This window comes from Varroa jacobsoni, unplaced genomic scaffold (genome assembly GCF_002532875.2).
Source record: "Varroa jacobsoni isolate VJ856 unplaced genomic scaffold, vjacob_1.0 scaffold_1248, whole genome shotgun sequence".
NCBI classification, from domain to species: domain Eukaryota; kingdom Metazoa; phylum Arthropoda; class Arachnida; order Mesostigmata; family Varroidae; genus Varroa; species Varroa jacobsoni.
The window spans coordinates 296869-314955 of NW_019214150.1; the positions used below are offsets into that span (position 1 = coordinate 296869).

General features: G+C 38.9%; 1 protein-coding gene across 7 annotated transcripts in view; it reads left to right on the forward strand.

Moving 5' to 3' along the window:
* LOC111268026 (solute carrier organic anion transporter family member 74D) overlaps nucleotides 1-18087 on the forward strand; it is a 44294-nt gene that overhangs the window by 20215 nt on the left and 5992 nt on the right. For 6 of the 7 annotated variants that reach the window (XM_022846714.2, XM_022846712.2, XM_022846711.2 and 3 more), the window contains exons 2-13: nucleotides 3070-3305; nucleotides 3648-3794; nucleotides 4205-4314; nucleotides 5997-6253; nucleotides 6603-6701; nucleotides 6811-6897; nucleotides 7497-7735; nucleotides 8052-8217; nucleotides 9382-9580; nucleotides 14356-14479; nucleotides 15862-16085; nucleotides 16816-16880. In XM_022846714.2, the coding sequence (XP_022702449.1) occupies nucleotides 3117-3305; nucleotides 3648-3794; nucleotides 4205-4314; nucleotides 5997-6253; nucleotides 6603-6701; nucleotides 6811-6897; nucleotides 7497-7735; nucleotides 8052-8217; nucleotides 9382-9580; nucleotides 14356-14479; nucleotides 15862-16085; nucleotides 16816-16880 (1906 nt within the window). In that variant the 5' untranslated portion in view covers nucleotides 3070-3116. Of the gene's footprint in view, nucleotides 1-827; nucleotides 945-3069; nucleotides 3306-3647; nucleotides 3795-4204; nucleotides 4315-5996; nucleotides 6254-6602; nucleotides 6702-6810; nucleotides 6898-7496; nucleotides 7736-8051; nucleotides 8218-9381; nucleotides 9581-14355; nucleotides 14480-15861; nucleotides 16086-16815; nucleotides 16881-18087 lie in introns of all 7 variants that reach the window. The other variant, XM_022846713.2, reaches the window with a different exon arrangement.

Below are 18087 nucleotides of genomic sequence, written 5' to 3' on the forward strand. Positions count from 1 at the left end.
AAATTTGCGTCAGCCCTCGTTATTTCAGTATTTCGACCCAGGATTTTCATTAAGCATTGCTGCTAATGGCTGTAATTGGGACGATTAACTATCGTTAATTGTTATCGCTGGCCTCTTTAGCGAGAGCCCAAAAAATGGCAGTTGTTTTTTGTTCTTTATTTGGCAAGTGGCGCGCGTTCTCCAAGAGTTGTAGGCAAATTCGGCGCGTCTTCCGATTAGGGTAAAGCTCGCTTAACACCAAAATAGAAAGCTATAGATATGACAGACGAAATTTAACTCGCTGGTTAAAAATAGCTTAAGCTAGTTTATTGTCAAAACGGAGAACAGCAATGTTCAGAGAATGCAAAGGTTACGTAAAAGCAAAGAAAAAATGCGGCCGGAAAATCTGAACGCTGGAAAATATACACGCGTCTTTTATTGGCAACTGCAGCGTTTTTTTTTTTTTTCTATCTAGGAACTGGCTAGAGGTGCGCGGTTGGTTTATTTGCTTGTACGGTATGTACAGTAACGACTTGATAATACAACTGATTAAAATTTGACATTCGTTTCAAGGGCATCTGCGCTTACTTAGCATAACCTGAACAGAATAATAGCGTTAAATACGTCGAAGTCGGTCTCTTATTAACTCTTCTATTCTAGCTTATCTATTCAAACTCTGTTTACTTTTTCCTTTTTTAATAATACATAATAAACATAATATATATATATATATAGAGTCAGATTTCACTATGAATGCTATAGCTTTCGGAGATCATAGATAGAGAGATAAACTTTGGGTTGCCATATTAAAATTTTCAAATCGTTTGTTGGGTCATCAATTGGTCAAGCTGGAGACGTAGCCATGCGGCGTTTGTAAAAATTTTCCGACAACGAGTCCCTATAGACGGTCATAAAAGGAGGTAGCACGAAAGGATTACTTGACAAGGCAAAAAAGGAACGCTGAGGTAAAGTACGCAACTGTGCCATGGTGGCAAACCTCCCGCAGAGATTACATAACCTCTAGTATGCAACTATTTTTTTAATTTTTGTTCTTTTGATTACCTCATGTTGTCCACGAGTCCAAGCAAAGGCTTGCTTACGTAATCATTGAACTACTTGTGGCCTGCATAGGATTAAAAACACTTTATAAAAGTTGTCAGAATTGTCCTTAGCGTGTAAGGTATTTAAATGGATTGTTACGCAAACAATGTAACGCTGTAACGTACAATACAAACAAATGATTGTTTGCATTAGATGTATCCCTGACGTGTTATATACTAATAAATAGCATAGGTCACTGGGTAACTGTTTGATTCATCTATTTTTTTTTTCGACAGTATACATATTATCATCGCTTATAGTCGATCTGGAGTTATTTTTGTCCGTTTATAGCATTAATATATCGTTTGTTCCTTGAGCGTCCCATTTAGAACCGCTGTTGTTCTGATGTAGTGTACCTACACCTTTTAAATGTTGGTGGTAGCATAGCACTATGTGCGCGTTGTCGTATCGAACGGGACGTTGATACTTCGTATTTCGGTGACTGTTTTATCCGGAATTCATTTCCTTGAGCCACACTTACTCGATCGTAATTAAAACTAGCCAGTACACTTCCAATTAAGCATAATAATAATAATAATGGGCCCCACTTAAATCTAACTTTAAGTTCCTTAATAGCCCCTGTACTGTAGGATGCTCAGCGCCCCCTTCTTCCCCCATATTCGTAAGCAGCCCGTGTAATAGCGCTGCTGTTACGATGCTCATGTATATTCAGGCTCTGAGTTTAAAAAACGGTAGAATACAAAATAAACAAGAGGCAATGAACACTTTGGAAGCGCATAAATTCTGAGAAGTTTTTAGACCAGCAATGACTCTAACTGTGGTAAATTTAAAAAATAGTTACTATAAATCGACCGTTGAATTGTCCAAATCCGTAAAATGACTAAGTTGTACAAACACACAACCCTAAATATGCTTTCTGTCTCGTAATTGTTAAACGTTTCTTGTTTATGGTTTGTATTTCTTTGAATTCTCGTCTTGTAGGGTGCCCACACATGATAAGAAATGCTATCTAATTCTGCTTATGGAAGGAACGACAGTTCTGCTTCTACTTAGCTGAGTATTTGCATTTTATAGCGCGTTTTACTTCAAATTTCGTTACTCGACGAATCCTAAATACTTAAAGCAAGCAACAATTCCGCGACATACGTTAAGATATCTGAGGCTGGCATCTTGATAAACCTTCTTCTCCTCTATTGGACACCATGAGTGGTTAACGAAGCGCTAAACAATGATGGGCTTAAGATTACAAATATATAATAGAACTTGGACTATTGTTTACTTGAAGTGTGAGATGCTCTTTGTTGGCTCATCTGAATATTGTTAGAGAAGAAATGAGCATCTGCGTACATTTACTTTTCGAGATGTACGTATAGTACATTATTTTCGTATCCACTAATTAGAAGTTAGCAAGTTATTTTATCTAAGGAGAGCTAAATTAATGCAAGAAGCTGAAAAATTATGTTTTTTCTTTTTTTAGTTATTTTGCTTCGGATTACTACCGTATGCGCCCTACAAAGTTCCGGCTGTAAATGACATCGACCTACTCCGGAGCTGGAATTATTCGACTATCATTTACAGTGCAGACACACGAAATTTCTAAAACTAATTTTGGCTCACATATGGTAGCTTGTTTGGGTTGTACAATGGAGATTCTACAAGAACGAAAGGGACGCCCACAATTTAGGAACAGATCGCATCATCTCAATGTAATTCACTTCGTTGAGTTGTAATTTACAAAGTGCATTTTCGAAGCAATGGAACGTTGTTTGCAAGTCTCGGCTAGCTTCGGAAGTACTTTAGCGAACGGCAATCGGCGCTCTTCATTGTTTACGGGAGAGTCATTACGCGTCATTCTGGGGAAAGAGAGAGAGAGAGAGAGAGAGAGAGAGAGAGAGAGAGCAAAAAAGTAGAAACTAAAAATAAAAGTCAGCGAACCTTAAGGCAAAATAAAATTGTAAATTGTCTTATTTACATTTAGCTGACAATGTTGACTCTATTGCATTATATTCTGGTTTTGAACGATTTTAGGTGTGAGGCTGGGTTTTCTAAGCGGCGTAAAAAAGAGCTTCATCGTCATGACAGGATCAAATGATGCCAAGATACCAGTAGAGGATCCTGGGATGGAGAAGCACGCACCCTATACAAAGACTGAGAAGCCAGAGGACTTTCTCTGCGGGGTCTTCTCGTGGCGACCTGAGTGGTTACAACAATTTATGAAGCCCATTTACTTCACATTCGTCTATCTACTCTTCGGCATATTTCAGGTGTAAATGATGACGAGGATGGAACGGTCAGACACATCGGCACAGCATCCAGCCATAAAAATTGAAGAAATAATTAATTATTTTACTATTAATTAGAATCAAAAGATAACATAACGAGAGTTGGGCCACAACTAGCCATTTATATTAAACTTAACAGCCAACTGAATTAAACGATGAGAAATTATGACCTATTTTGTAGCGTCCAGCAGGAATGCGACTGAGTGTAGAAACATGGTAAAGAAAAAGTAGACACCTTATATTATATAAAAGTATGTACCTTATACGTCCTGTCAATAGCATCATGTTAAAATGCAGATTTGTAATAGTATTTGTATTGTACAGGGCGCGATGAAGACGGGCCTTAATTCATCAATGACTACTCTCGAACGGAAGTTTGGGATGTCGGGCACAATGATTTCAACCGTTTTAATTATGGACAATATCACTGGAACCATTGCCAGCCTTGTTATCGGTTACTATGCGACAAAGGTAAGTTTTATCTGAAAAAGTAATGCGCGAGAGCATCGTACTGTCCATTCCGACAGTAACGGAATTCTTCTTCTGTATACCAACACATTCGAATTCAATGACCATATTTTCTCCATGTAATCGTACCCCAGAAGAAACATATTCGACATATTCTGTAAATATGTAACTAAAAATAACTAAATAAAGCTTATCGCCCTTATTGGTTCGCTTTGATAGAGTATGATAGGTAAACAGTAAAGCACTACAAAACAAGGCCTAATTGACGTGTCAATATGAAGAAACCTAATATAGGAAACGTTGTTTAGCGGTTACACTGAAAAAATATCAACAATAAAATGACTTATATACTTAATTAAGTGCAAACGATTACAAAATTAAGTTAGATATAATGTTCCATTCATTGCGAACAGGTATCCAGGCCACGCATTCTTGTATTTGGAGTCTGGCTATCGATTATGGCTTGTGTATTCTTTGTAGCCCCACATATTTTTTACGGCAGCCTCGACATAGAGTCAGAAGGGTAAGTAATTATAACAAGATTGATATTTTGATAATTGCTTGCTTACTTTCGTGGACTACCATATAACGTTAAGAGCATCTAGATTTAGCCGAACTGTGGTAACTTTTGTTTTTTTTTCTATGACAAAAAGAACAAGGCTTTTTGTCGTAGCAGGGATTCGCTATTGTCTGTGCAAGGAAAAATTAAACCGTTGCTTTAACGCAGCACAACAAATTTACCGTGGTACACAGTGCGCTGTTATCTGAATTTGAATCAAGGTTCTCCCAGTAGCAATCAGATTTTAAAGGCTCGGAAGTCCATCAAAACAATTCTAAAGCCATTTTTGATTTTTGAGTTTTTGATATATCTGAATGTAGGGTATCAAGGATCTATCAGGTCATCCAAATAGGCTTTTTGCACTTTTCGAACTTGTTAGCCATTTTGAACTTCTGTGTGCATTTCGGTGTACTATTAGCCCATAATATAGTTTCCCAATTTCTTCGAATGTAACGTATTTGAGTTTAGCCTACATATACTGTTATCGCCTTTTTAAATATAATTGTTCTCATCGCTCCCAGTCTATCTCTTTATTTAACTGTATTTGAGGCCAAGAAAATCGTTGCTTGATTACCTGTCTGGCCTGTGCTCGGTACCGGTTAACCGCAGTATAAAAAGAATGTTCGTTTGCCCTTAGTAGTAGTAGTAGCCGCGCCAACGCCTATCTCTTGCCCCACCTATCGCATGACAGTATGCGGAAGGTTGTAAGACCCTTTATACCGAGCTGCGTATTTTTCCCTGATATTGGTAAACGCCATCCATACCGTTAGCGTATGGCAAATTTTGCCACTTGAACCTTGTGAGGACAAGGCTCACTGTGCACAACTGTCTACAACAGCTATGCCAAGTCGGCATAGATAGCTTTGGAGTGTCCCAGAGATAACAGGAATATTTGAGGTCGTGGCTAAACTCCCCATAGGAATATACCTTTCAGTCGTACGTTGCGCGAATCTAAATATGGCGTCTCATTTCTTCTGCCACACACTCAAAACTATGCCTTCCCTGTTCTCTGCCGGGTGAAGATCCGTCTTCCCTTAACCTTTAGGTCTGCGGTTAGCATTGTGGCCGTATCCCTGCTAACTGTGCAGTATGCTTAAGCAATATCATAACCGCGGCGATGAGCGTCTTCGGTATGATCGAAACAAAGACCTTGAAAAGCGCCATTGCCCCCGCAACAACTATAGATATACCTCTCTTTGCTTGTCGACGAATGTGCACTTTTCACAGGATTCAAGCAAAATCCGTTGATCCATATTCTGGCTGCTTTTCCTATGAGTGTCCTAAGGTAACAGAGCCCATCCGTTGCGTGATTAAATTATACACTTAAGTATCTTAGCATTTTAACGAGCTGGACCCATGTCATACCGCGAATGAGCACAGCTTTTTCCGTTGCGAGTTACCAAGATCGTTTGACGTAAAAAAATTATCCGCAGACTAAAGTCATGCTCTGACCAGGTTAGGTTCCAAATTGAGGCTGGATATTAATTATACGATTTAAGTATAATTGTCAGGAACGACAGTTGCAAAGAATTTCTTTGAAACATGCAGTATTAAAGACAATTCACAAAAAAGGCCCGGTAAGAGATGCCCTACCTTGTTTATATATGGATGTATCCCTGCTTTGTAACATCATTGTTTAAAAACAGGGGAGTCGTGTTGCAAAATGGCAAACGTCATCGCGGTGCCTCAAGAAAAACAACGCAGCTATTTACCGAATTTTGCGATGCGCCAGATGAATCTGGCTGGCCATTGAACGACGCTACATCAACAAATGCATTCAACACATCACTCGGTGCCTCGACCGGCGGAGGCATAAATCTTAATAAGGCAAACAGACTATTGGCAAGACCAAGAAACCAAGAGGTTTCCGTGGCTATTCCGGTAGTCGTGCTTTTATCGATTGGTTAGTTCTACATCACCTAACGCGTTAACATGATTTAGCTGTACAGTTTTATGTTTGGCCTTCAACACATTCTTAGCGTAATAAAAATGTAATAGATAAGGATGAAAAATAAGAAAATAATTCGGCTTCTCGCGGTACGCTTTAGTTCGGAAACTCTGCACACAACAACAAGTGAGCTGTCTTCAGAACGTCTTTGCTAAATGTTATACGATCACTGTAAAAGATCTAGATTGTATTCATTCTCTAGATCCAGTAACAAAAATAAGCGAAAAATACTTTTTCCCACATTGGTCTTCTTTTGGTAACTTGAAACACGCTTTTCAAGTTCCTGTTTCATTCTATTGTTAAGGTAACATGCTCAACGGGATCGGAGGAGTATCGTTTTACATAGCAGGAACAACCTACATGGATGATAACGTCAAAAAGAAAAACTCACCCATATATTTCGGTATGAACCCGACTTCATTTACAGCCAGCATCTATATGAGCGATACTTGTGTAGCTAAATTTACTTGGCAAACTATATAAGTAATTGCACTTGTTTAAAATTGTTTCAGCCGCAATTATGGCGCTTCGAATGCTCGGTCCGCTTCTTGGCGTTACGGTCAACTCGTATTTCCTCACCCTTTATGAACATCCGCTCAGTAAGATACGATTCTATGTGTTATTCAAGTTAAAAACGAATAACAAGACCCGTTTATATCGACACTTTTGAAAATGCCGTATTTCTATATGATCGATATGAGAAATTCACATCTCGCTAAAAACGCATAAGTATCCTTTACTTTGTTATTTAGATTGTGTTATTTGCACCGTTGAAAAAATAGTGAGCAATCTGCACTGGCTATATAAAGCTATATGTATAACTAAGCTTGAAACTGCAACAACTTGGCCTTTAGTTAGTTTTGTAGAAAGATCTGCCCGACGCTGACTTGATAAACTTTCCACGCCAAGCGCAATGACATCACATATTAGGCCGATTATTCATTTGTTTACAGTATCGCAACCTCTTTACTTCTGACTAATAAATCACACCATATAATTTTCTTCGGTTTAAAGGAGAAAAAAAATATTATAATTATCTCAAAGACGTGACATTTATTTAAACTCTCGGCCATTCAACAACTTTTAAATATGTATATTCTCTCTACAACTTACAAGCCCGAATGGATTTTAGCCGCTACTACAGTGCGAGTTTGTATTTTATAACGTAATAATGCTTTGCGTCGTTTCATGCGTTTAGGCCCTCCGAGTGGTTTATCAACCCGTGATCCACGTTGGGTTGGTGCATGGTGGCTTCCATTCGCCGTGTGGGGCTCAGTGATGTCTGTAGTTTCGTTGCCCCTTATCCTGTTTCCTAAACACATGCGGAGGCGAGCTGCAGATATTCGACGATACCCCGAACAAAACCAAGCGGCCACTGGGTGTGTTAATAAACCACCCCCCAAATCGCTTACTAATAAGTTTAAGAGAGATTTTGAGGCGAGTGTCCTTTAGATCTAAACGTTTAACTGTCTTCTATCAGTAAACTATCTTGTCATGGCCGAAACGGAGACTAGGAAAGGCGCTACTAATGAACAAAAACATATTAATATGTACATATCATTATCAGGTGCACGGAGGATACTCAATGAAGTTCCGACAGGCAAAAATGAGTTAAAAACAAAAGCGCAACTAGAGATCGCTTGCTCCATAGTCCTCACACTACGCTATACATTTTATCCCTGAAACTTTGCAAACTCTCATTGTTTGAAGTTTGTTACATAAGTTCAACATCATGTTATTTCAACGTCTGCAGGATTTCTGTTTAGCTGTAAAGCGTCTATCGAAGAACCCCGTTTACATGTGGAAAATCATCGGTTACATATTCATCCTAAATGGTCTCGGTGGCTACATGATGAACTTGCCAAAGTACATTGAACATCAGTATCGAGTATCGCCTGCGAAAGCTAGTTTTCTTACAGGTGAGCGCGCGAATAAAGAAAAACGCTAGATAGATATGCATCGTTAGGCAAGGCTAGGATTCTATTGAAACAACGTTTGTTTCTAATACTGTTTCATTAACAAAACAAGCGAATATAATTCATCATTAAGTAGAACTACAGTATTGCTCAACTAAGTTTTTGAAGATTGATCATTGTATGCTCCGACGTACGTTGTTTGCTCATCTTGCACACAGATGACCTGGGTGACCCTTCTTATCATCTTTACAAGTAGCTCAGTTTAATAAGTGCGCCTGCGAGGATTGTCACTGGATTAGTGAGTCCGGCGTCACGTATCCAACTTTACAAGGACCATCTGTGCACGATACCATAAAAATGAATGCACACTGATACAAGTTAATATCCGCTTGAAATTCCTTCAACGATGACTGACTGCAATGAATAGTACGAACAGTTGAATTGGGTACTTCTATGACCTAGCTTTAACGGTATCCTTCTTTTTTGGTTGTTAAGTTACCCCTGGCAAGAAAATGTATTTATAGATGTAATATTATGGTTAATTAATTAAGCTAATAGGAAATGTCACAAGAAAAGGAAGACGTGTGAAAAACGTCACCATTTTTCGCGGATCGTCTATGTTGTTCTTTATTGTGACTGACCAAACTGATGTTTAAGTGCCTGTTTGCTACAAACTAAAGGTGTGCAATATGCTAACACGTACGGCATGACATGTTCGACCGTAAACGTTGGCCACATCTTCCATAGCGTCTTTCAGGTGTTATCAGGTGGGGAGTTAGAAAACCGCTGTAAACCGCTGGTTGGCAATAAACCATTAAGTTACTGAAAGCAATGTATGAACATGTTCGCCAAAGTAAGCATGGAAGAAAATTGTGTCGACTTTGAAAAACGTTCATCTTGATGTGCCTACAACGTTCTTAACGACAGGTTTGTTAGCATTAAGCTAATACGCGCGAAATAAATCGTTTCGATCGAGGATTACGTACGTATCATTAACGTATGTCCGCGGCGTTATCCTCACATGTCGGTAAATAACGAACTAACAAGAAAAGTTAGCCTAACTAGGAACATTTGTAAGGCCGGTACTGAACATCTATCATTATAGTTATTAATATTACTATTGTCGATGCAGGCCCATAGTGTAAGTTAAGCCTACCGTTGTTTCAGGTTCGACAAAGGTGCTTGCAATGATTATTGCTATAATGGTTGGTGGTATAGGGATACGTGCTTTACGGCCGTCAGCCCGCATTGTGTGCTCATTTGCGGTGTTCGCCGATATCGTTTACATAATCGTATTGGTCATCGCCATCTTCTTACCGTGTAATGGATGGAAGCTATCTGGAACAGAAACGGCCCCGGATGGAAGGTAGACATATTCCAATATTGTTGGGCTCATTTAACTTGATTGTACTAAGACTGACTTCTATAAACAGAGTTTTTTTTTACAACAGGTATATCAGTGGTATCAAACGCTAGTAGTACTAATCCTTTCGACGAACCTGATGTTACTTTACAATGTAAGCCGGTAAACCTTGGTTGAGCGCTAACGTATTTAACAATATTTAAAGTTCTACATTAAATTGCTCGTAGAATAAGTACTCTGCTGTAGAATATTGTAACGTAATATACCGTACTTACTCATAAAATGGGTACTCTTATAGTAATACCACGCCAGGCTTAGTTGATGAAGTGGATAAAAATACGAAAGAAAAAAAGAGCACGATGTAGGGAGCATTGAAAAGCCAGTACCATATTCATAAATATTTTAGTGGACTGAAGCAGTTTAAATCGCATTACGATGCTCGTTCTTGTTAGCCGGAATGAACTTCATGCACACGCTGGACGCAGATGGTCCAGAAGATGCTGGACAGTTTTGCTTCTTGCTTTATAGTCAAAAGAAGTATCGATGAGACCCACAGTGTGTTTGGTAGCGCGATTTGGGTTCCTAAGATTTCGAACAGGGCATTTCTAGGAGAACAGACGCTTTACTTCAATAAGATAGCACAGTGATTGGAACTACCACAGCCAACGTAAAAGAAAACCTTATGAAGATTTATTTTCTATCAAGATAAGATAAGAGGTAATTCACTTGCTGTGTTTATTACGATCATTGAATTACGACTTAGGCACATATACGTATGCACCTATTATATAACCTTTTGGTTTCATTTGATTTTTCCTGATTATGTAGGCTGCTGGGCATTATTCCGATACGTGCAGATCTATGATACGATGTGCAATCAGTAGACGACCTCTATCTAGAGGTGAAGATTAACGTACGCGTGATTGTTTTCCTGTCTGAGACTAAGAGCAGATGCAATTTTAACCATTAACGATAGATACTCCGATTTCGACACACACACATATGCATTTGCCCCCATACCATAAGTGCACACTGATGGGAATTTTAGGGAGAATATTAGACTTCGCTTACATGACGCAATAATCCTTCATTTAATACTAATATGGCAGCATCGTGAAATGTTGCATATGGCGTTGCATTGAGTATTTTCTACTTTCACGGAAACTGATCATGCTGAACCGTGCGAAAGAGCCGTTCAGTCAGAACAACGTCCAAAGCGGTGAGCTGACGAAGCGTTATTTATAAACGTTTGCGCACAACATCGAATAGAACCGCTCTAAAGTATGCTGCAATGTTATTAACAGCGATACCGCCATTTATCCAGCGATGTTTTCTGCTGTACGCCTATCGAAGTTTGTTCACAATACTTTCGCCGGTTCGACGTTTATCACTTCGTCGCCAGACGCATCGTGTCTCCTTTTAAGTTTTAAGAAAGTTATTAATATACTTCATCAAAACTTTGGTGAACTCCCACTATTATTAAATTAATAACAGTCAAGTTTGAAATTATTCAAATGGAATTACTAAAAGCCAGATTGAGTCACGTTTGCCCGGAGAGAAAAATGTGAAGAGAGGATATTACGAACAGCGAAGTTGCCTTCTCATAACCTCGTCCCACACAGGTTACCGACATTTTGTAGTTAGCTTGTCTATATTTAAGCTATAATATATGAGATACATTGACATGTGACCAAGGTAGTCAAGTATATAGAAAGGCGATATTTGCGATGCGGTATATCACATATAAGGCTAGGTAAGTTGATTGAAATATTGAAGTATTGAAATACCAAGAAAGAAGCACCTTAATAGCTTAGCTTGAGCATAAGCTGGTGTAGTTGTTCTGGCTTGACCTCTTCGTATCCTTTGATAAACCCTACGGAATTTGGGTAGTTGAAAAAACCCTAAACGTAATTGTTTTCTAAAGAAATTCCAGTTTTTAAGCTAACTTCTCTTGTCTCACTGGATTTAATCAGATTTCAGCCTGCTAAAAGCTCTATAATACAATTATGTTTTCGGTAGGCGAGATACACAAGGTCTAAAAGTCTGAGAAGTGTGAATACTATAGGTCGCTGAGCTAGCTATTTGTTGCTATGATTCACCCGCACTTGTAGATTGGATAAGTTACATTATGTAATATGTCAGTGTTTCGTATCAAACTGGCGAAGTTCTGGCTAACCCATTTGAGAATATGGGTCGCAATTGTTAAATGAAGCGTACCGTAAGCTTTTTCCATAGATAGGGTATATGGTTGATACGTATATAAAGATACAGTAGTGAAGTGTTTGTCTACTTAACTCAGAGACCACTACTACGGTGGACTAGGTGGTGTAGGTTGGAAATCAAATGTAAACGTAGTTAGTTCTCTGTTGGAACTTAGCTGTGTCTGGCTTGATGACGCAAAACTTGAAACAATCATATATTTTCATAGGTACGGATGGTAACCAAAATCAAGTTTTTCATTGACCGACCTTTTGCTAGCGTCTTCGTGCTAGCTGCCGAATCATTTATGTCACAGCACCAAAATGTGGGGCAGGCTGCAAGGTTGTCTGCACGGACCCCCACAAATGATCAACATATACAGAGCGGCTGGTCCCTTATGAAACATTTTGACGTATCTTTTCGTCGTAGATTTTTTTCACAAGAGTGTAAACCTCCCACCCGCGGCAGCTTAGAGTATGGCTATTTTGATTCGACAGCAGGGAACAATGTATTAGCTATATCATCACTATGGACATTTTAATGTACTACCAAGGAGAATAATTAGCCTTCATTGGACACAAAGACTGTGTGGTACATATTTGCTACTTGAGAGAGCGTCGAGTTAGTATAAAGGTGTTCCGCCATGATTTGTTGTAGTCTCTTAAGTGACCCATTCTTTTTAAGTTTAAATAATTGTATTGAGCTTTGCACCGATACCACACGTTAAAAGATCATGAAGAATTCCAACTGTTTTATTGGCTTTCTAAATAAGCCTCTAGGAAAATTAATAATTATCTTTAAGTAACATCCGATGAATCGTAACAATCCGAGTTGTCAAAGATCATGCTAGGAACATTGACAACTGAGTCATAATTTTACGTTAAACTAGTTTCGGTCCAATTGGGGACCGCAAGTTTTTAGAAAGGCGTCTAGCAACCGAAATCTATTAGGGCCAGAATAGTAAATATAACCGGATCGTTTATTTAGTAGAACTAATTGCAGAATGTTATGAGTGGGAATTTATTGCTATGATATGCCGTATTGTTGCACAGTAAAGAAATGAATCGGAAGAGCTATTTTGTATAACCCAATCGTTTAAGCAGTCCTCAAAGGTTATTCATTAGAAAGTCGATAGATACCATTGGTATATGTCGACGTGATCACTGCGCAGCTTTCAAAGGCAAATTGCGACACACCACACAACGGGAGAACTTTACAGAAATTGAAGATTGGTCCTGAACGTAGGTTAATAATAGAGTCCTTTCACTTATAGGTTCAACGTCCAAAAAAGCGCTACCTGATGATTTATTGAAGATTGGACATTGATTCAGTATCGAACTAAATTCACCCCATAAATTTATAAGTTTTCCCCATTTCCTATATTATAGAAAAGGCTTTGTTCGGTACTTGCGGTTATTGACCAAATCATTGTGTAGTAGATACTGAAAAGTGCTTGGAGGATCCGATACCCGTGAACTGAGGTGTGACTTCAGATTGTACGTCTCATGCGTGTGTAGACTGCTATTGATTCAGTTGCCTGATTTCGCATCCGTTTCAACTGCCGTAGTACTTGAGACTCTCAATCTACTATATCAATCAATCACTTAACGATTAGACTGTGGCAATGACCCGCATACACAGAGGCACAGCGTACAAAGAGGACTTAGCTCGTGCTTAAATTAGGCTCTATACTACGAAAATGTTTACGTTCACAGTCTTGCCGTAATTATGTGCGTATGAGTAACGCGATATAAATAAAGTTTGCTGTATAAAAGCAGGCGAATTATGACCAGGCAATGAACCATCGCCGTTGTTCTGATGCGCTGCCTTCTACGGCTATCTCCCAGTTTCTTTGCATCATAATGGCTGTTTACTGGGTCTGATTCGACATTCCATAAAGTTAGTGAAATGCCTCCCTCAGGATTGGATCTTATACGCAGATACGACAGGAAAAAATGCATATTAGACGGACGAAGAATATAGGATGGTTTTTTTTTTTTACTTTATTAAAAAAAGTACTCTATACGCTTTACCTACCTACTGCTGAATTTAAATAGCCGTTTGGTTTATAATTACTATATGTAAAATAATTCAACGGCTTGGCGCAATTTCGTGATGGAAGGAGCTCTGCCACATTGAGCCGAAAACGTATTCACTAGTGTCTAGTGCTGGTCTACCCTGCCATCAAATTTGATATCAGAAGTTTGATATCACAAATCTTCTCGGGTAGATTATCGGGCTGCAAAACGGTTCGTCGTACGAGACAGTTTAAATACACGAGTAAATAGAAAAAGCAATTATGCTACACGGTGTTCCTTATCGTATAATGGGCCCTTCAGTCAGGTGTACTAACAAAGCCAGCCCCTATTCAAGCATTAACAAAATGTACATCTTTACAAAAACCTGCTGGTATAAACAATAAGTAACTTGCATATTGTGGTATTTGTATATATTTAGCTTGCTTTTAGAGTGCCGTAGAGCTTAATGAACTAATACGAGTCAAATTTAACAGTGAACGTTTGAGTCGTTGTCGTGTTAACTGTCAGCCATATGCTGGCCTATTTTTGTTCATGTTACAGTCTTTCGTTGATAACCGTATGTAATGTCAGGTGCCGATGCGGCAATCAGTTCCAGCCTTTCTGCGATGTTGCTACAAGTAGATCGTACTTTTCGCCATGTTTAGCTGCCTGTACGGGAAACAACGTAAGAAATTGAATCTAACATTCATATATAAACAGTACTCGTTGAGATACACACTCGATATAGCATATTGTTTAGCTTTAAATTAGGAATTTTCTCCAATTTAATTAGATTAGAAAGACGCCTTTATTAATAAGCATTTGCTTCACAGATAACTGAAGCGTTTCTTGATATTTACATAAAAACATAGTAATTGATATCGCATAAAAGAGTTCGGAAAGAAGACTAGATTAATAAATACACCGGCCTATGTGCCTTTTCGACGGGTCCAGTTCCCGCAACGGCTTTAGGACTATTGGCTACCAGCAAACGTTAACGCTTTATCGTCCTGTTGCTTACCGTGCGTCACTGTACGGTAGCCTCTTCGATGCGGATAGTAGCAGAGATTCGTATGCTATTTTTTCTAGTTCGAGTAGTGTCATAGCACTAAATCTCTTCTAGAATCAAATTAAATGGCGCGTCCTTTAATAGCTCTACTATGAGCATTTGTCGTATTCTAACGTCTCGACGGGTACAAGCGACAGGCGTGTGCGTTTGCTGCTAACTTACGCAGCCGCACCAAGAAGATCGATACACGTATAAACAAATTTCGATAATCGGATGATAAAAACCTAGTTGTCAACGATTTTTAGATTTACGCCATTAATTTATCAGCTGATCATGCTTTTGTGTGTCTGTTACTTCTGTTCGGTACCTCAGAGGATGGCTGTGCTGTTTCGTCTTCGTTATTAGTTGGCGCGCATTTGCTCATAGAACACGTAGTGCGGAATAACGTGCTGTATATTAACGTTTTCTACTATTCTAATGTACCGGTAACTTTTCTCGTGGCGTTGAAAAAAAAACAAGTGGATCTTGTGACTTGAATGGAAGCAGTAATGTTCCGTTGTCTCGTTGAGCTCTGCCGTGTTCTAAAGGTGGAGATAGTTTACAGCTTTGCTGACCATGCAAGTTGAAAAGCTAGATTCTAGCGACACTGGTAATTCAGCACAAAAAGCCTATTATTTGGTAGACCTACCCAAAGAATCGCTTTGACCTTTTTCCTGCCAGACGTTGAACCGACAAATTATTCTTCTGTTTTTATCGTTGTTACCAGGCCGGAGATTCGATTGTCGTTTTGCACTGGCCTCTTCTTGTTTGAAGCACAACATCGACGTTAGGTTTACGTGTACCAACAACAGCTTGGCTTCTAGTTTTTCTAGAGGGTTCGTGCATTGTTAGAAGTATTTCTATACGTTAGAGGTAAAACAGTCTGAACCAGCCACGCTCTGCACGATCAGTTACGTTAAGCTTAGTATAATGTTACTTTGCAGTATAACTATAAAACGTGTACGCTTAGTACAACGAATCGAATCTCAATCTTTTTTTGTCGCTTGTTGTCCCGTCAGCTGACAAACATGGACTGTTCGTGTCTCGAAGATCAACCAATAGAAGATGACTCATTTTGGCCTCGAAGAAGGGACGCCAAACTGTTGCTCGACCCACTCAGGCGTTTTGTATCAGGTTTCTGTCCTAATGATTGCAGCAATCTGATGGTCTTTATCGCAGTCACCACTGGGGCCAAATTTATTTCGACGCTGCCTCGCGTTGGAAGTATGCTTGTCAGCTTGCGGTTAGTAAACTGTCATTGTATATATAATACACATATGGTATAAGAGGTGTATGAAAATCGAAATTATATACTTTAATTGCTCTCTTTTTTCGTTCCTGAGTAGCACTTTACGGAAACCGTCCTACCCCGATTACTTTCAATGTCTTTCATTACTCAAATGGTCCTGCCGTCTGTCAAGTCCAGCTTTAAAGGGTGACTCGCTTTTTGCATTTGTATAACTGGCTATACGAGAGCAAAGAGTTTTCCGGTCACAGGCTTTAGAATTATCGTACTATATACGGGCCGAATTTATTTTACTATGGACTCTAACTTTTCATTTAATAAGCAGTTAAAGGTTCAGTTTTAATGTTTATCCTTCTGACGCTAGAATTTTGATCTCATATGAATAGGCTAAACATATTTATCTTAGTCTCCTATCTTCTCCATCTTTACAATTGTTGTAACCGTACATGTTGTGTGTCACTATAATAATGTTGCTTGGAGATTCGTGGGATTAGCACTACGAAACAGGTGATCATTAGGCCTTGCAGATGGCCTAGGTCCCAGCTGCATTATCATCTAATCTAACCTGTGTGCTCTTCTCAGCCAAAAACTGTATCAGTTTACGTATTCTCTACCTATGGGTCATCCCCTGCTTTGAGATGAAGTGACCAAAGTCTAAATATCCTTAGGTTGTCACAGTGATGATAGGATCAATAGCATTTAAAAGTAAGCCTGTCTTTTACTTCAGATGCGTAGACCCGGCTGATAAAGCCCTTGCCATCGGTTTTACCAGCTTCGTGCTTAATATTCTCGGTAAGTTATGTTCAATAGACTTTTTATGTTGGCAAAACTAATGGTTAGAACTATAATGCTCGTAGCAGCTTTCGCGAGTGTGTGTTGTAGATTCTGTGATGGTCTTTTTGTTTCGTCGCATGATCATCCGGGATTTTTTCGCGCTATTAGCAAATTCATTGAATATTTCCTAAACGTGCTTTGTTTATTTCCTAAAATGGAAGCACATTTAACGGACGAGTTGTTTGCTATGATACATGATATGAAGGGATTATACAAGCTTTGTAGCAGCCCAGGGTTTAGGCCTTATAGTGGTCCTAATATTTGTGATATTTGAAGTTTGCTATCTTGGTGTGAGTCGGTATTGCTGCTCTCTGAGTATGCGTTAGTAAAGTATATTTATGAAGCATGACCGCTTGTTAATAGGTGTGCTTTGAGGGTTCACACTAACATTATTCCTTTAATTCCCTTGATTTCTGAGGACACGTGATGCTTTTCGATGACTTACGGAATTACTTTACATAGAGAATCTTACGCTTTTATACTTATCAGTAACATCGCGACAATGTTGCCAAGTGATGAATTACTTATTTACTATAAACCTCTGCTCTAAAGATGTTTACTTTAGTGGAAGACGTGAAGCAGCGTCTTTCGGATAAGCTGAAGTAGCCAGTTATTGCTTATTTGTCTAAATATTGGTGCTATATTGGTGCTGTCGTTATTCGAATGTATGACAGTATTTGTCCTTCGTGGTTAGCCCGTGCAATCCTCTCGGGCCGTATAAACGTAAAATTATCCCTGACATATCACCGGACGAAATATACGTACACATGGTAGAAGCAACTGTCAGTCAATTGAGAAAAGAGTGGGTCGAAAATAGTTTTAGCTCTTCGATAACGAAAAGATGTGCAGAAAAATTCGAAATAATACTGAATACCCAGGACTTATACGAACCTGCATAGTGTACAAACAACGCTAAACAGCGCAATCATCTTTATATTGCAAAAGTGAAAACATAACTAGTTAAGTTGTTTACCGTAACCCGATAGATTGGTAAAGTCATTCTGTTGATGGGTTAGATTTACATACAAACATATGAGGATAAATAATCGAGCTTATGTTAAGTGAGCAAAGAAGAAGCTACTTCGTTTGTTAAGATGACTATTGTTTCATTTTATTGTTATTTTTTTTTTATACGGATCATCTCCTCTGTGGGCCCTCACGACAA